General features: G+C 36.2%; 1 protein-coding gene and 1 long non-coding RNA gene across 6 annotated transcripts; both read right to left on the bottom strand.

The window, feature by feature from the left end:
* Positions 1-3291: 3291 nt before the first annotated feature.
* On the bottom strand, positions 3292-6887 carry LOC116166916. Its single transcript, XR_004144438.1, has 3 exons — positions 3827-6887; positions 3638-3784; positions 3292-3591 (listed from the first exon to the last, which is right to left on the bottom strand). It is a non-coding gene; the product is annotated as an uncharacterized LOC116166916 (long non-coding RNA).
* Positions 6888-10321: 3434 nt separating this feature from the next.
* LOC116160657 lies at positions 10322-15682 on the bottom strand. 5 transcript variants are annotated; one of them, XR_004143273.1, is made up of 5 exons: positions 13168-15682; positions 13054-13122; positions 10855-11128; positions 10685-10774; positions 10322-10631 (listed from the first exon to the last, which is right to left on the bottom strand). XR_004143273.1 is itself a non-coding variant. In XM_031473917.1 (4 exons), exons 1-4 carry the CDS (start codon positions 14026-14028, stop codon positions 10572-10574), a joined length of 1080 nt encoding a protein of 359 aa, XP_031329777.1. In that variant the 5' UTR covers positions 14029-15682; the 3' UTR covers positions 10322-10571. The 5 variants fall into 5 exon arrangements, 1 of the variants encoding a protein (XP_031329777.1); XR_004143275.1 differs by having other exon boundaries at positions 13184-15682; XR_004143276.1 differs by lacking the exon at positions 10855-11128 and having other exon boundaries at positions 13168-13375; positions 13422-15682.
* Between the last annotated feature and the right edge of the window lie 4298 nt (positions 15683-19980).

The raw sequence follows: 19980 nt of genomic DNA, 5'->3' as shown, positions 1-19980 counted from the left end.
TCATCCCACGTTTACCATAGTAGTGATAGTGATCAGGAATGAACAATTGTTACCTAGTGTGAATCACGTCATGGGTGCTAGTAATTTGCAACTAAATCAAAGCAAAGTTTTACGTTCCTGCATAGAATTTACCCACTCAATAGTAAAAAAATTGGCTTGTACTGCTTTTACAAAGAAGTTGCATGAGTAAGGAAAACAGTAGTAATTTGCGTCAGCAATGTTTAAAAGCATCATAAATCTACCTCCACAATGAGCGTACTTTCTTAATTACTATTTTGCACATTTAGCAACCCACATTAGCATGTTTTGCTACATTCATTATTAATTACAAAGTTAACGAGACAATCCTTTATGTGTTCCTAATATAAGCAAACATCTCCATTATGAATCATAGATGTTTATTTTCAGTATATTTGGATTATTGTCCACAACTTATTCTTGTGCAGATAAAGTGCATTTTTTAAATCCGAAATAGCTTAGTAAATAGACGAACAGACACACAGGAAAAACGCAAACAATAGCTAATTTCGAGCATGTTTCTTAAAAGTATAGGTATATTATATCAAATTAACAATCTTTTAGTTGCCTTTAGAACGTCTAACAGGCCTATAAAATAATCTTTTGATACATATGTAATTTTAAAAAGACCCTTTACGAGATTTCTTTGTGTTAAGTGAAGAATCCTTAAAAATCTCTAAGGCCGAGCGCTCACCAAAACAATATGATAGTGATACCTGACAGTAACATGATGTCATTTGTAAGTTACACAAAGGCTAGCTTATCAGTCAGCGCACACCGACATGCTATAACTTGCAAATGACACGTGACAATCATATCACCGTCATCAACGTACACAAAAGTGCAGCATGCTCCACTTTTGTTGCGTGTCACTTGTGTAGGTATTATTACTGCTGTTCTGAATACTTCTTTGCTACTTTTGCCATTTTTCCGTTGTAATTACAAATAAATAATATAAAATGAAAGACAATCCAGAATTTAATACGAAATTTGTATCTCTCGTTGAAAAGTTTCCGTGTTTATATGACTATATACTTGTGCAGACTACAGCAAGAGAAATGTGGGGGATAATTCGTGAAGCATCTTCATCACCAGAAGAAGACGACGACGACATTCTTCTTCAGACACAAGTTATACAATAAAATTACTTTGGTTGGCGTTGAGTAATAAGAATGTTGCATTACTATCATTACACAATCATGTTGCTGTCAGATCACTTTTCGTGTCATTTCGGTGAGCGCTTTTACTAATACCGTCCAAGAGTCACCTATCTATAACATCCTTCTAAATATTTGTTGAGTCATTGAGGTGCTTGTCTCAAAAAGCATCTTAGAGCTTTCATGAGTCTCTAGAAGTCGTTTAAATCTTAGGTACTAAGTGCTTAAGCGGCACAAACCACAAGGGGTTTTCAGAAGGGGTTGACATTCTCTCCTCTTTTGCATAACCGACCCTTTAACTGAGGTCCCTAAAGATTTGTTGTCTCTAAGAATGCATTAGACCTTCAATGGGCCTTAAAAATTTCTAAGAACTTTTAAGAATTTAAAATTGAATTGAAAAATTCTCTGCAACGAATTTGAGGTATGGTATGTATGTATGTATTTATTCTCATATAGCTACAAAGAGCAGCTAACGTGCCTAGCCAAATATAGATTTTTACATGCTGGTTTTATAAACCATGAATTTTTCGTCTTTAAGAAAATAAATGCGGATTAATTTTCTTATCCTACAAAACGCTAACACAGAACTCGTCGAACTCGTGTCGATAAAGTTTCCCTTTTCACCTTTAACGTGTCACGGTCGACTTCGATTTCTCGAAATTCTACTCCTGTACCGATAAATTGCAATTGAAGTCATGGAGTCTAGCAGTCACCCGCCTAGGATACTTATAGCTTCGCCACTGAAAATAGTGACTACTGAGCCCCACCACCACGACAAGGTGTATCCCATGGTGAGGAAATTGGGGGTATAGTTCAGGAATTCGAATTTACCTGCATATCGCTCAGGAAAGAGAGAATCTTCGTAAGCGAAATTGATGCCCACAATTGGGGCGGACTTTCTTATCAGATCGTCATCCAGAAGAGAAAACTTGTCTGTACCGTAGCAGAAGAGCCATACGAGATACAGAGTTTTAATTTTGGGCCTTAATTTCTTTTCTGCATACCACGAATGGAAAAAAATTATACAAATGACAATATGCCTAATTTGTTTTTTTTTTCTTTTGTTTTTGGACGTAGGCATACTGTGATCATCTTGATACCTATTGAGTTAGGAGAAAAGTTAATTTAAAGTGGAATCATACAAAATACCTGGTGTTTTAGGTTTAGGCTCGTGTAATAAATACGCAGTACTGCCCAACCCTACACACACGACGCTAAGGGATGAAGAAACTGGATAAACAAGTCAGCCTTGAACATTCACACGTGTGCAATTCTTTCATCCACCAGCATCGCAGCAACGAATTCCTACACGTGAGATAAATCGCACTTTCTGTTATCGTGCATAAGCAAATTTGTTGAAAAGACTGTTATCATTATAACCTCATTTTAAACGTATTTTTTTTGTTGGTCCTCGCTGATAACAGCAACACTGTTAACGTTTATCTTAATTAAGCGGAGCGTGTGAGGGATTCGTGAGCAGAACACGCGCCACAAAAAGTAAGTAGCAACGCGGACGTTAATGAAAAAATTGGTAGAGGTAGACGGATAAAAGTGAGAGTATGAGTATTATCTTATTACTTAACGCATATTATGTGGAATTACCGCACCGAAACCGCGCAGAGAATCCGGATTTTGAGAACTTTCTAATTTTACTATCATATCCTGTTGTGTCTGTGCTATCTTCGTTTACGCATTACGGATATGATTTATCTGTGTTTAATAATATCAGCTGAAATTTCCACGGCCGCGTATGTTGCATCAATCATAACACAACTCTCAACAGTCAACAATAGTGTACCAGAGTTGAGTGAATATTTAATTACTCAATGGTACCAGTTTAATTATTTTTAGGGTCAACCGGATTTATTGCATAAACTAACGACTTTTCTTGACGTACTTACCCAATTTCTTCTTTGATTGGTTTGATTCGGGGAAGTATCTATTGGTGGTCTTGAGTTTTAATTTTTAGATGACGAAGAGATAAAAGATCAAAATATATTGTTCAGTACAGGTTGACTTGAACCAGAAATGTTCCGTAATCTTATTTATTTATAATAGCATTGAATAAGATTCTTTATTCAATGATACTAGTAAATAGTAGCCCATTAACAACTAAAATTGGATGATCTCAAATCGAACAATATTGCTGTGGTTACTTACAAATTTCAACATTTAGTTCGTAATATTCATAAAACATAAATCAACATGGGAACAGCAGTGCAGACAAAATGTTCTGATTGGAAGGCGCTATTATGGCCAGTACCTCCATCCGTCAATAATAATAACACAAGATGTTGTCTTCCCCAATCAAATTTATATTTCTGCTGTAGTATTTACATATGTTGCAGAATAAGTTGTTATAGTAGCTGACATATGTTTCGGTCTGGTTAACAGCAGGCCATTATCAAACCAAAAACTACAAGAATATTACAATTATGAGGTTTTTTATATTAAAATGTTACTTATTAAAATAAAACATCGACGACTTAAACAACACTGGGTGGATGGGAATCAATTCGAATAGGAAATCGACCATGAGACACAAGGTGCACTGCGGTGGCGAACCAATATTTCCTTCGTTCAGGCACATCACGATTGATGTCTGCAAACTGTGCAAAAGTGCTGAACAGTATTTTCAGTTTATTTTTTACCCTTCTCATGGTAGTCGGCTAGCATCAGTATGCCCTTTGCATATCAGCACTTTTCCGGCCTTGTTCGTAGCTGGTTCGCTTCTCTTAGTACATTGCTTTAGTCGTTTCGGGAGTGTAGTGGGTGATTCCAGGTTTGGCCTATCTCTATAGTAATAAAATAACGCATAAAGTTCATTCGCAACAGGATCAAGTCCTCCTCGGACTTCCGCATTCGAACACATTATCCAAGTCGAAGTAGTAGCTTAGCTAGTAGTAGGGCCCCTTCGCTGCACCATGCTCGAAATGATTTCCTCCCTGGACTTTACACATTCGAGCATTAAGTGTTGGTTCAATTTCCAGAAGTTAAATAGGTAAATTAAGGTATCTAGCAGGGCATCTACTACTTTCAGTAGTCCTTTTAGGTGGACAGATTTTTGTTGAGAAAAAATTACACTGTACGATTACTAAATTAAATATTTGTTATCCTTGAGTCTAAAGCTATGTCAATACGACTTAGTCTCCAAAAATGTACCAATTTCCGAGACGGAAAACTCGGTACGAGGAAGCGAAAAAACGACCCACAGAAATATTTACGTCATCCGTGTATACATCGCTGCAAACACTGTGGGTAAACATTACTTAGGACTAAGCACTTATTTTTCCTAAAAAGTAAATAATTGATATAACACGCAAATGTTTACGTGGAAATCATGGTGTAGTAAACAAACAGATAAAGTTAGCAAAGGTTTCTCAGAACAAAACAATAACAAAAAAGTTCAACCTGGACTACAGTCAACATACGTGAATGAGATTAAAAGTTCGCCCTGGATAGGGTCTAAAGAATAAACGATATTTTAAGCACAGTAGGTGTGTTCAATTTAGTTAAAAACAACTTTGTTTTTTAAAGGCTAAGGAAATGTACCAACAAACGTGTAGGTATAAACAATACTAATGTCAAAAAATACCCAAACACAAAAAGTAACAAAATATTGACGAATGTTGCCTCCATCTGTAAATAACGTGGTCCTTACTATTGATTTCTATTTGATTTACAAAGACGTTCACGAATTAGAGTTGGTAGACCACCTTTTTTGACTTACATAACTTCCCCAAAATTTTACAACGCATCGTTAGTTCTACTGCTGCAGAATATGTACGGATGCGTAAGGAAAGTAAATACAAACATGTACGTTTCTTAGAAATCTAAAATTATGCATTTCTGGCAAGTATTTGAACCTCACGATTGTGAGTGGATTTATTCTTCATGGTGCTCTAATAAAATGTCTCAACGAAAGGAATTAATTTCAGCCAACCAGCGCCATTATCTTCGATCCGATCCCTTATCGAGATCGGTTATAATTTGTCGTATCTAGAGAACGTAGTGTCGAAGGAGAGCACTTACAGACGATAAATGCAATATTTCGGAGAATTTGCCTAAGGATTTGATTCTTCTTGCATTATATAGTGTAGATTTTGAATGTAATAATAATATATTTGCTTGTTATTATACAAAGTGTACTTAAAATTGTCAAAATGATATATAAATATAAAAGTTATGTAAAGTAAAAAAAAAACATGAACACTATATGAAATGACAAACTACATAAAATACTTTAAACAGAGTTATCACACCTTAGCACAGATGGCACTATTTAAGAATTCTTCATAGTGGTAGAACGGATTGTGATGTGTGCCAGACGGCCTTTAAATGTTTATGTATAAAGAGCTCTAGCTTTGGTACCTAATAATTTTCCTAAGCTGTAGGTCTAGGTAATGGTTTAAAAAAATACGCACTCCACCACTGGAAACTAAAACGCACGTGTTCTCTGTCTTTTAATGGATGAAACCTTATGCAAAAGCAAAATTTACGTGTGCGATTTTTTACTTCAAAATTAATAAAAGGGCGTATCAACGAAAACTTTTATTTCGATTATTTAATATTTCACATATATTGAAAAATGTAACTCCATGACTGTTTGGGTATATTAAAATGAAGCAAAACAACAATAAAAACAAAACTTTCGAATGAAAGACAAATTGGCTTATTTATCACCGTGTTACTTCTATTTATTTGAAAATATTAAGCTCTGGTAAAATGTGGCGTGGAAGTTTTCGCCACCTGAAGCAGCTGCTGAAAAATTCGGAGTAGGTGCTAGTTTCTGAAGTATCCGATTTTATTTGTAGAGATATTTTTTTGAAATTTTAAATGGAGATTCTCCTAGTAAAGGCAAATATATTGCGATCATGTGTGCGCAGGCGTAGACTGCGCAATGGCAAATTTCTTATTTATAAGAATACATACATATGTCCATTGTGCGCATAAATAGTACATTATATTCATGGAAAATGCGCTAAAGTTACTCACCTTACGGCGAAAACCTTTTTTTTTTCATTTTTTGCTTTTTATTCATTTGATTGAAGACACTTACTGACATGAAATTGACTGATTGCACCACCAAAAGGCGATGGGCGATGGGGTCGTCATATCCCGACGCCGAATAATTTCTATTATAAACTTTTTTAACATTATTGTTCACGTTATTCTCCTTTATCTCCGCACTATAAGTACCACTGAATTCTTTAAATTTGGTATAAGTCTGGGGAGAACAACCTTACAGTAAAGAATATTCATTAGCATTACCAACCACTCATTAATTAACTCTTTTCCTAACCTTTCGTTGAATTTCCCTTTTTTCTTTGTTTCCATTTTTTTCTATAATCTGCTCCTTCCAGTTCTTTCCCCTTCGCTCTGTTTAATATTTATCTGTTTTGCTTTTCTTCGTTTTACTAATACTCCCTCGAATACTCCCGCATTAAATGATCTTTCTCCTCTTAATCTTTACACAGCATACATTTTCTGATTTTCTTTCTTCACCTTCTCTTCATTTTCCATTTCCCCTCTCCTCATATCCACAACTGAGCCTCGCAGCTATTTTTATATTCTCCCATCTTTTAATTTCGGCACCCACTCTGCTATCAGCTTCTTGTATCTTTTGTTCCCTCGTGTATTCCAAATTTTCTCCCTCTGTTGTTAAAATTGTAACCCTTGGTTCCTCGGTTCTTGTTTTATTATTTATTTACTGTCCCTCCCTTGTTCTAAGCCCTCAATAGACTTGTGCCGAATTACAGAGGGACCCGCATCATGCTTTTTAGAGGTGCCCCTGCAGAAGGTCTTAAGTTGTTCTATAGTACCTTACGAATTAGGAAACTCCATACTTTCTTCTCTTTTTCCCCTTGTCTGTGCCATATCCCATCCGTATCGTAAATGTTTTTTCTTTGTTCCCACAATTTTTCCTTTGTGTTTATCTAAACATCATTCCATATTATTTTACTGCTCTGCGTCCTATCATTATTATTTCTTCTCCATTTTGTCTCTTCTCCTACGATGAAGTTTGGTATTCAATATCCACTTGTACCTTGCTTGTATTCCTTCCATATATAAATTTATTCTTGCATTTCCTGTACGTTTATTATTTATTCGTTTGCCTCATTTTCATAAGATAGCCCAGATTTTCTCACTTCTTCTATATTAATATAATATAAGCAATGAGATCTAATTAATTTAGAAAGACGTAAACTTTGAAGAAATTTAAAAATATTGTAACTGTTAAGACAAAAATATAAGTTTGACCGAAAAGATTTCCAAACGATTCCGGGAGAAGACTAACTGGGATTACTTGTAAACTGTCCAGAAATTGGCCTAATCCCACCTGCTAATGATGCATGGTTAATGAAACAAGCTTCTCTAAATTGTGATACACCGCCGCTTGGCTGGCGTCGAACTGCGTCTACTTCTGAAATAGAAAAAGTTAATCATTGTAAATAAATATTAGGCGTATGGAATAACCTACTTCTACTTTGTAATGATGCGATGAATAACCTGTTGCCGCTGCAAACGTTGCCAACACTCTTGCTTCCGATAAATTGAGTTTAACGTACCCTCATTTTATTTATATTTAAGTAGTCCTTTGTATCTTCAAGGATATGCCTATTATTATTCTGCTTTTGTTGTTAATTTGTGATGCGCTTTTCGGAGGAACTGCTTGTCCCGAACCGCGAACGGCTTGTGTTTATCCGATGATATGAGTAACAATTTATTAAATATTAAAACATTAAAAGCACAATTTCTGGATTTGTTTAAGTTATTATTTTTAGCACCCATTGTATCCAAATAAAATCGACATAGGTATACCTTCTCGCAATTCAGATTTAGATATTTCTCAATGTAGTTTTTCGACGAATCAAGGTTTATTTGCATTAATTTGCAAATAATGCCGGAGGAATGGCCCAATACATAACCATCATTCATCACACAATTTGCAACAATGTAAAACAAATTTTGCTTTGCCGTGGCTTATACATTTGTTTAACTTCATTCCTCAATTACTCTTCTTGATACATTTTCAAAGTTATATAATAGGTATATTTTTTGTAACTTGTATAGATTGTTACGGTGACATTTTTAGCATGTTTTCCCCAGAATCCGTCTATCCATATGTCCATGTCTTAACAGACTCCACTTTCCGGAATTTGCACACCTACTCTAAATTATTACTTGCATTGCTATTAACATTTTGTTTGTGTACTATTACAATGTGTTACATAAGTATAGATAATATAAACCGACTCTTTTTCAAAAAGCCTAGATTACTACCTCAAGGTTGCACGTGCAGGTTGAAAAAATTAAGAGAAATATCAATGAAACAAGATTATGGGAACTTATCCAAGTATACCGAAGTGACCCCACTTTTTGGTGTACAAAATTAAACACTTTCTACGAGAAGTTAAATTTAGCATACGTTATGCTTCGGAAATCCACGAAGTCACATCTGTTAATCAAACTTATGACAAATGACTCTTTAAATTATCGCTGTACGAAAAATGTGACGAGACGCTAATGAGTTCCAACGGTCAAAATTCATACTTTCATAGACAATGAATAATTTTGTGAAATAAACAAGAGTAGGTAACAGCAATGCACCAGATAATAATTATCATTTCTATTAGATAAACAGGGTCGGTATTAACGATGAAACCAAAGTTCTCACGCCCAAACTATTGGATATTCGATTAACAGTGGGACCTCTGCTGGCAGCACATAGTAATTACTATTGGTGGGATAAGATCACTATTTTGTTTATTTACAATGGCCAAAAGTTATCAATATTGTAGTTTTTACGGCTGTAAAATTTCAATTACACTCAATGTAGGTAATTACACTATAAAAAGCAAGGGTAGTTTAAAACATCACATTTTATAACGTTACTTCAAAGAATTTAAATGTGATCCGTGCATTTATGAAACCAACGATAAGGTACAAGAATCCTCGTCTAACCAGTAATATTGCCAAAGTGTTTAATTGTGAACAGTGCAATTTATCAACGATCGATAAGTGAAACTTAAAGCGCCATATTCACATTGAAGGATGTTACGTCCACTCTGTGAGATTAGGTAGGCCACAAATAGTAAGAAAAAAAAAATAATGAATCGTCATTTATGAAAGCAGGATACATCAAAGTCAGTGCCACGAATTAAGGCTGTTTTAAGGCATCACCAACGTAAGGGAGTGTCGACGGGTTGTCGTAAATAAAGTTGCACGAGTGTAATTGCGCGTTCAACCTAATTGAAGGCAGCCTCGAGTTCTTAAGAATAAGGTCTTCCAGGTAGGATAGGATTATGGGGTTTTTCAAGTCTCAAAAACGGCTGGATAAATTCAATTCACTTTCAAATTAGTACAATTTCACTTAAAAACCTGACTCAACGTTTACAAACTGGTTCCATTCATGCTCGGAAATTATATTTATTTCCTCGCCAGTAATGTGTCACCTTCCTGACTTTTATGTAAATAACTATTTTCAGAAGAAAAATCAACGTTACATTGTTATTTCTTATTTTCTTAATGCCTGTGGAAAATGTAATGCAGCATATTAAAAAATTGAAGAATGGAAAAGGTTCGCGGAGGTGGACGAATCGCATTAGAAAAACAGGCCGAACTGGGAAATATGAAAAGAAATCTGAAGAATTGGCATGGCACAAAGTTAAAGGATCTAAAACTGAAGAATAGAGAGGATGCAAAAAAAACAATGAATTTGAAAAGACTAAGGGAACGGAATTTGAGTGGAGCTGAATAATGAATCGAACAGTGGCGCAGTGATGGGTTTCTAATGCAAAGAGACATGAAGGATGAAGTACTCTTACCGAGAATTGTCCAAAAATACGAGCACTAAGACATGTCATTTTTGTTCTGTTCTTTAATTTCCTAATTATTACACACTGAAACTGCAAAAACGGTTTTTGTTTATTATCATTAAGAACCTATTTGGCGATCGTTATATAATTAATAGTCTAAAACTAAACCATCCTTAAGGACTCTGAAACATGCCGAAACCAAAAATCAAATGACGTTATTTTGGGAACGATTTACATCCACTGTATCGAATTTAATCAAATTTTCCAAAATTCTACATTGTGATTGAAACATGATAATCGATCAAACTTGCGTAATTTTATTTTTTTTACATTTCACACAGAAAATTAAGTAATTAAATTACATTATGTTCGATTGTCAGAATATAATAATACAAAACCATTGTGCATTAAATTACTGCAAAATTCTTTAGGGACTATGTGCCCTAGTTGGATCTGCCACTTCGATAACTTCGTGAAAAATTGTAATGCTTTGTCATATCCACTTGAGTGTAGGTGGATTCGTGCATTAACTGTGCAAAATTTACTATGAACGCAATGTTTCCAGTTTGTTTTTCGTCTACAAGTTCAAATCATTCTTCACGACGAATATTATAAATGTTATTGTAGTTCCAATGGCCTGTAAACAATAGCATAAGTTATGCATCTTTACAGACTTAAGAAAATAATTACCGAATAAATTAAGGTGGTGTTTAGAGGGAAAAGACCCATGCAGTCAAAATACAGTTTTTCATGGAGAAGTCCTAAAGAGCTACTTTGAACCTGAAACCAAAACTATATCATAGCAGTTTGTTGATTGTTGGATGCATAAATTACTTTTCGAAAGTGATTGACAATCTTACCTAATATTTTAAACTTGGGGGAATTGTAAGTGTCCACAAAATATTTCGTTTCAGATATAAGGATTTACAAGAACTCTGTTCTAACTATATGCAAGTGCCGAAAGACGGGGAGCTAAAAGGATTGCGAACGAGTTGAAATTCAAATCTTGTGGTTAAATGACATCGTAATCGTTATTGCATTTTCAGGAGAGCGGCATACCTACGTGTGAATTTCCTATAATAAATTTGAGCGACGTGTTTATTACGAGCTTCGGGCGTGCTCATGAACGCTTATCTACAAGCAATTAATTTATTTATCAATGACGACGCATCTTGACTTAAGAAAAACTCAATTCAATAAGGATCTACTTCTTGAAAGTCATTGTTCATTTCTGGATTTCACATACCCCCCATACGAACTTTGACCTAAGAAGTCTTTAGACAAATTTCTAGGGTCCGTTAACTTGGCCCCCCCACTGAGAGATTTGATAGTCGTATTATGTTAAAATGAATGCGCTCGTTATGCGCTCATATGCGCCACCGATAATAACTCTTGCGCCATTATCGTTTTTTAGAAATCCGAAAAAACATTGGGGGGGGGGGCAAGTGAACGTAGCCCCCCCCAGTACGTATTTTGTCCCTTGTAACTAGGTCACCTGATACATTTGGTTATGCGCTCAATTGCGCCACTTGAATTAAAGCTAGCGCCATTATGGTTAAGCCGTGACAAATTTTCAAAAAGTGGGGGGGCCAACTTAACGTTTTTAAAAGTTACTTTTTTTAACATCTTTTCATACGAAATTGTACTCTCAGGTATGCGCTGAAATGCGCCGTAAAAAGATATCTTTGCGCCATTCTTGTTTTTTGGTTATCCTTAAATATATTTGGGAGGGGCCAAGTGAACGGAACCCCCATAACGCATTTTGCTACCGGTATTTGTGCCACTCCATACATCTGGTTATGCGCTCAATTGCGCCACTTGAATTAAAGCTAGCGCCATTACGGTTAAGCCATAGAAAAATTTTAAAAAGCGGGGGGGTGGGGGCTAACTTAACGTTTTCAAAAGTTACGTTTTTTAACATGTTTTTTCTACTACATCGTACCTTTCATCATGCGCTAAAATGAGCATAACGAATTAGTTTTGATACCGCAGAGAGTCCATAAGGTAAGTTCGAATAATTTCCATTCGATTGAGCTAGTAGGTGCAACTCATTACATATTTTGATAAAATTTGCAAATAATATACAGGGTGACAATTTGAAAACTTACCACCCCCCATATCTTAGTAAATAAACGAGATATTTAAAAAAATCAAAATCCGTTTCGGTAATTCGGAGGGGGAATCACAATATCACAATGACATAGTTGGCGACGCACCCCCTCCAACCCCCTGCGCCCCAGCCACCCCAACTTTTAAATCTTAAATAGTGACCCCCCATGTGTGATACGTCGTTGGAAAGGTCTGAAAAAATGCTTTCCAACCATACCAAATAGCATTACAATTAGGTTAGTAATTATCGTGCAAATCAAAAAATAAACTAATATGATACATTTGAAATCTGTCGTATTTAAAACGCAACCGGCGAACATAGACGAACTAAGACAGAGAATAATTCAAGAATGTCGAAATATTGCAAAACCAACATTTGAAAAGGTTCGACAAGAGTTTGAGAATAGATTATAACTGGCGATCAAAAATGAGTTGCTGTCGAGTCGGCTTTGGAAGTTCAAGTTAAATACGATTTTCCATGTTTATTTTTTGATTTGCACGATAATTACTAACCTAAATGTAATGCTATTTGGTATGGTTGGAAAGCATTTTTTCAGAGCTTTCCAACGACGTATCACACATGGGGGGTCACTATTTAAGATTTAAAAGTTGTGGTGGCTGGGGCGCAGGGGGTTGGAGGGGGTGCGTCGCCGCAACTATGTCATTGTGATTCCCCCTCCGAATTACCGAAACGGATTTTGATTTTTTTAAATATCTCGTTTATTTACTAAGATATGGGGGGTGGTAAGTTTTCAAATTGTCACCCTGTATGTTAAAATGTTATAATTACCCGTTAGTCTCCATGAGAGACCTTTTGTTACTAGTTAGACGATGTTATTTCCTATATTAACGTGAATGCGCTACATACCATTGATAATAATTTAGCAAATCTCCCAATGCACCCCCCACAAAATATCTTTAGTTTACAAGAGTACTCATACTGTGCTTACATTGAATTCATCCTGGGCATTTCTAAACGTCGTTCGTCCACCATGTATTGAAGCAGCAAAACGGTTTGCCTAAACAAAATGTTCACAATTATAAACTAAGAGAAAGTAACTAACCTTTTTTATTACGTACGTGAATTGTTGAGCTATAATCAACCCATCCACGGCTTCCAAGATAACGCACGTGGCATGTAACACGACACCTATAGGGTTTGTGTAATTGTTAGAGCTTGCTTCTTTCATATCAATGTATAGATGTTGTACAGAAAGGCAAGTATGACATATTGAGTAAACCACACCAGTGAGAATAGCTAATTCGGAAATCCTGTGGATTATATTTATTACATTTTGCATTTTAGAGTAGAGCATACGCAGATGGGTGATTTCTAATCCCTCAAGGTTCTTTCTGGACAATCCAATACTAGTCATTTTAGATATATAATGACCAGCCACCACGCATAAAGCAGAACCTGTGAAATACACTCCTTTGAGAATGGAACCAATCACTATCGACATTCTTTTCCAGATTCCAAATTCTTTTACAAATAGATAACATAGCGCTTTGCATCCTTTTATCATTACACCAATCGCGATCATCTGGGTAACCGTTTTCTTTATTTTCGGATGATTAATTTTGATATTAAGGCGTTTTAAGGCATCATCTACTTCGGAAAAGTCTTTTATGATGGTCATGACGCTTTGTTGTTGGTAAAGAGTAACGGATATCAAAAAGATATTATTTGCACATGTAAGGCTTAGGAAAAGTATCCAATAGCCGTTATCCGTGGAATCTTCCTCTTGCCATATAAGTTTCACGTTGTATAACAAGAAGCTTAAATGGGCGCTTAACCAAAACAGGTAACAGATGTAGTCGAAGGATTTTGATTTATACACACTGATAAATTGTAATCCAAACGCATTTGTTAGCAATATCAAAGGTCTTATAGTATTGAGATTATCCTTCAAAGTTTCATCCATCCTGCTGCCTGTTGAATGTAGCTCCTCCCGATGTAATTTACTGACAAAAATTTCTAGTTCCTATTGAAATATTTTATTCAATTTCTATACGGTCATAAACTAATGTTATTTCGGTAATTGAAAATAACATCATCAGGGTCACATGCATAATTGAACAATATTGTTTTACCAAATTACAAGCATTGCATTGTACTGCATCAAATAAAATGGAATGAGTGTGCGTAATTTATATAATTGCATCCTGACGTACTTTACAGTTTTTAGTTATGCTTTCCTTCATTTTGCAGTAAAAAAACATTTCTTTGTTAACACTGAGTATCTACTGAATGGCCTAAATCGTTTGAATTTAAGAAATTCTGAAACATCTGAAATTTCATTATCGCAAAATGTCCAGGGTTTACAGCTCTTATGATTCCGTGCGAATATCCTTTCCCGAACTATACCAAATCGTTTGTATGTTGTAGTACATTACATTATATCTCGAAATGAACTAAAACTCTCTGGCAATGTGCTATAGAAATTAGGAATGAAACGCGCATCGAAAGCTGTGCTTAGCTCTCTTAAGGAGTTCTGAAAGGGGTCTATCCGTTTATACGGTCCTTCACTGACACTAGAGGGCTTTTGAAAGGAATTTTACAGTTATAATAAATGTCTGGGAGGCTTTGATTGCTACCTAAAGCTTGCAAAGCTTTTAGCGCTTTCCATAAAATGTAACGTGCATTTCTTCGTCTTTTTTTAAAGCTCTAAAGAATCTTCTGGGCACTACCTCGAACCATAAAAGTCTAGAAAACCCTGGATGCACATCGAAAGCTCTCGGAAAGAATACATAATGCCCTGGAAAATCCCAAAAAAGTTCAAGAAGGACCGTAGAAAGCTCATAGTGGGGCAGATAAATGCAGATAAATGTTGGGTATGAATGCTCATATAAACTTGCAGATTTATTTGGAAATGCTGCCGATTTAAATTAAATTTTGGTTTCTTAAGATATTCATTCCATGTCTGTCTGTCAATTGATCAAGCTCAGGAACAAAATAAGATTATCAAAGATGATGAAGGAGTAATTGGTATATCTGAGATTCCATCAGCATTAAGACGATGGATGGTTGCTGCCTTAAAATTAAATTTGTCGACTTGTTGAATATGAGGATGCAGTTGGTACTAAAGAACTGATAAGTAAGACTAGTCGTTATGAACAGAATGATGAACTCAAAGAAGTTGCTAGATTCACAAATGTAATACTGCATACTGGTGTTGGATACTGAAGAGATTGCCATACCTGATTGTGCTGTCAGGATTTGTAATAATTATCTACAATACAGGCAAAGAACAGTTTAAATCATTTGTGAAGGAATTAGGAAATGGAGCTGACGAAGGATACATCAAGAAGCACATATGTTGAAGTTTCCAGATCAAGCGGTAACAAAATTAATGAAGGAAGATCGTACTTTCCTGTCAGAGCAGACATTTGTAGCCCTGCCTATCTGAATTATTTCAACATGAAAGTCATCCATGCACCTCCATCTCTCATTACTGGTAAAAAGAATCGATGGATATCAGGACATGAAATTCTTAGTGCAATATGGTGCTACGGGGGTTCCTTCTGGATTTGAAGATTACCATCGGTTCCGCCCGGCAAGGCAAACCGTCTTCTTCTTAGGCTGCTCAATCGATAAAAATAAATGCTTCGGCTAACTCAAATCGGTGGGCTTTTAACTCTTTTGAAACTGCGTAACAAACCTTAACCTGCCGCCTACCAGTCTCCTGCCTCAACTCCTACTCCTCCCTTTCCTTCCCCTCGTTCTTCGTTAAAGACATAGGCACATTGACACCAAATAGATAATATATTGAAATGAGATTAGCGATACAAACAATTTACAGGGATCTAGCAGTTCTTCTCTTCTCCTTGTAAAAACACTAGCTTAACAATGACAACTACTAACTAAAAAAATCCTAACAGGTGAAACTAATTTACTCAAGGGGTGGCCATCCTCTACAGTTTGAAAATTGCAACAACAGGTAATCGTTTTTAATCCAGCGTGGGCTGGGACTTATTTAAATAACCACAAAAATTTATCCTACTCTTTGGTAATCGTTCATTGGACTTTAATAAACAATCAACTCAAAAATTTTTTTTCACTACTAGCGTCTGATGACATGATTATTAACCTTTTTTCCACTTGTAAAGTAGGCTTTCTCGGCATTTGTTCAAAGTGGTTAATAATTTTTTATTATTAACTAGTAGTCAATAATGAGAACTGTCACGCTGTCACTTTTAGAAAACACAACCCGAAATTTCGCTCAATGAACGTTTAGACAAGTTCTCTAAAACGAATAATTGCCACCATTCGCAATTTCCAGAGAAATTACATACCTAAAATTATCACATTTTGAAAAAATTCGAACGAAATTACTCTTTGAAAAATCTCAATGACAGAACAAAATACGGCCTATTTGACTTGTACTTCCACGTACTTGATTGACGTGTTAAATTAATAAACAAAAATTCTGTCCAACCGTTAACTCTCTTATCAATATAATATGTTAATTTAGAGGATTTCAAGTGCTAGTAGTGAAAAAAATAGTATATATACCACGGTAGAGAAGTCTCTTATTGCCTTCGCACCTTACACCCCTCGGCGCAAGCGCCTCGAGATGTAATCTTGGTGCTCAGGCAATAATAGTGGACTTCTCTACCTTGATATATAATGTACTATTACGATAGCTTAATTACCAAAAAGTGGAATTTTACAGAATGTTACAAATTTAATTAGACTAACCTTTACAACATTTGTACAGCCGATCTTGTGAACTGCTCTTTCCTCTGGTACAGGGTGGATGTGATGAAACCTGACACTTAGGTCTCTGTGACTTCCTAGGGGGTGGCTTGAATTTAACACACGGAAACAAAAATCCACGGTGCCTATCCTTCCTCGGAACGAAAGCAAAGTTTAGTGTTTGAACGGAAACTTAGTCCAGGAAATCCTTCGCGTGGCGAGTGGGAGACGGCTAGTTGCCAAAGTTTCTACACAGCACGTGTATTTAATTTTATTTTATTAGTTTATTAGCTTTGATCGCCTGCGGGAGACGGATTTTTTGAGTTAGCGGTACGGCAGAACACAAACTTTTATGATCACTATCCGACGGTAAACCGCGATGGTTCGACGTATTATTTCACCAGCTCTTCTTGGGGCAAATATCTCTCCGAAACGCAGCGCTCCTTCGACAAATGACCGTACGGCACTAGTAGGAAATTCCACCTGGGGCGGATCCCGAAATTCTGCGCCTTGAGGACTAGGGCAGCACTTTGAATTATATATCCTCGAGAAATCACAACGTATCCTAACGCGATTCACTGCATCCAAAGTAAACTGGGGTGAAGCTCAAGGGTTCGCCAAAATATCACCTGATTGGAACTGGGTCTTCTTCGCCAAAAAATCAACGCGAAAAGAAAATAACACTTCGGAACGGGTGCAAAAAGCACGCAACTGGGAGCAACCGAAATAAGCCGGTGGCTCAAACCGCCAAGTGTACCAAAACGATCGCTCAAGGTACGTGTTGACCGCTTGACGTACTAACCGCGAGTCTCCCCAAAAACGATCCCCTTCTTCAGAATTGAAATGAAAAAACCACACCCAAATTACCATAAAACAAAAATGGCTCCCGCTAGAAATTCTCCCATTGGTTTAGATAAAGAAGACTTAACCCACTCTAACTTCGTCGTCAACCTCCAGGAACTGCTGAATAAACTGATCTCACGGTTTTCTGCTGACGACGTGAAAACTCCTTATCTCTTGATGGCTCGGTGCTATATCCGCTCCTATTCTCGGTCTAGACGGCGCCAAAGTTGATAAACGAACGACAAAAAACTCGCATTACTCATGATGACGTCAATCAGCTTTGCACTCTTCCCACGACGAAATTAAATCTGAGCGAAATTAAATCTATCGGACCATAGTCTTGAGCGAACCGAAATGCCCAAACACAAAATTTCTAACCGAAACAAATAATGAAATATACAGGGTGACCTGCACTATCATGACAAGGAATTTCGAATTTTTTAATGAAATTTGGCGCGAAATAAAACCACTCGTTACAATGGGCAGAGAAATGCATAGGACTAGGTACTCTTCTTTCATGCTTTCACAGGATGTGATGTATCGACGTTGATAAAAAGTTCAATTATCTATAAAGTATTGTCTTGTAAACAAGCCATATTAACATAGTAATGATAATGGCGAAACGATCACATTCGCCTGTCAATATTGCTCCTTATAGAAGAAATGGTCTAGAGTATTTTTCTATTGTGACATACATAGTAGATTTCAAATTTGAATAGATCTGGTTCCAAACTTTTTTCTTTCTGCTCTACCTAACATGGTAAAATTAAAATTTTAGGAATTCAGTAGATAATTCATAAAGAAATGTTTGATGTACATGTTCTTTGTACTCTTACAGTATGTTTAATTCTGGCCAAATCATTTTATTCTGGACAAAAAATGTATGGAGCAAAATGTGTTGTGCCAAAAAATAAACGAATAACGTAGGTTTTGATAATGTGGGTCAATTATTATAGTACGCTGTGGATTATGAAAGAGTAGGTAATCCGCCCTGATATTACGTGAGTTAACCTCATTACTTTTTATAAACCGGATCGCTAACTTCTATCAGAGAGTAATACTCTTTGCTTCTATGTATCAACATTACACAACATCGCGGGGTTTTCCATATTTTTGATACTTATTGATTGGGTTACAGTTGAAAAGCTCCAAGTAAATAAATAGACATGTTTTCTTATGGATTTTTTGTTGCGATAGCACGATAAATAAACTAAATACTCAATACGGTACAGTACCTAGTTTCAATACATATGAAATAGACGCGTGCTGTGCATTGAAACAGATTAGTCAAGGATAACGACGGAAATCCCTAAAAGTGTATAATTATGTGTTTTATTTTTATTCGATTTGTTATCGATTTAATGGCTTAATGGTACCGAGAAGAATATTAAAAGAAAGTTTTACAGTTTTGGAGATGATTTAAAAATATTGGCGTTGGGGCATGGGAATACCACAATGAAGTTCCAAAGGCCGATCAACTCCTTGTCCTGAGGTTTTTTCAATGAAAAGATGCGTTTCATTTAATAAGCTTGGCCTTGGCGCTGATGGTGAAATACCAATCAAGTATAATAAAACGGAAACGCGCGTTCGATAAACTATTGCGCAAGTTGTGATAATGGAGAGTCCGATGTTTGATGATCAGGTTCAGGTCATACAGAAAATATGTGGCATGTCTCGTTTAAAAGGGCATTCAAAGTTCACATGGAATGTCTACTAAAAGTGGGTGCAAAAACTAATTTTCTTTGTGAACCTATGCGACTTCCCATAAATATGCGTTATACGCATCACAAGTTTTCAGTCCCAGGTTAATTGGTAACTGCTAATGTATGCTGGAAAAACAAACTTCATGAACCAAATTAATAACGTTGCACCACCACGGCTAAGGCTAAATGCTAAATCTATCTTGGGGGTAAAAATTAACACCACAACCCCGTAAGCATCAAATTTTCTACAACTAACCGTGCTGGTCTAACGTGCGGTCTACCGTTCGGTATATAGGTACTTTAACGTGCGATCTACAATGGAGTGTGCAGTTTAATCAAAGAGTACCCCTCTTTGATCTAATCATTACCTAAGCAATTACTATAACATTCAGTCTCCATCAACCTTGTTGTTTCAACGAATTGAATAGCCGTTTGCCAGATGAAGAAATAAAAGTTCCTGCAGTTGGCGGTATGCTGGCCACTTGTCGGAATAAATAACGGACCCCACTGCAACTTCCCTTTCGATTATCGAAATTAATGTGGCTTGGTCCCTTCTCTGTACAACAAAGTATCGCACTTCATTGCTGGTGCTTAAACCGAATACCCAAGGTTCATCTACTCCCCTTCCGTGG

Source organism: Photinus pyralis, unplaced genomic scaffold (assembly GCF_008802855.1).
Source record: "Photinus pyralis isolate 1611_PpyrPB1 unplaced genomic scaffold, Ppyr1.3 Ppyr1.4_LG1, whole genome shotgun sequence".
In the NCBI taxonomy this organism is placed as follows: domain Eukaryota; kingdom Metazoa; phylum Arthropoda; class Insecta; order Coleoptera; family Lampyridae; genus Photinus; species Photinus pyralis.
This window is presented reverse-complemented; position numbering and strand designations above follow the sequence as displayed.

Coding starts and splice junctions, on each gene's coding strand:
- LOC116160657 (XM_031473917.1), bottom strand. CDS start 14,028: ATGGATGAAACTTTGAAGGATAATCTCAATACTATAAGACCTTTGATA. Junction 13,123..13,167: donor TCACGTACGTAATAAAAAAG/GTTAGTTACTTT, acceptor CATTTTGTTTAG/GCAAACCGTTTTGCTGCTTC. Junction 10,632..10,684: donor ACACCACCTTAATTTATTCG/GTAATTATTTTC, acceptor TATTGTTTACAG/GCCATTGGAACTACAATAAC.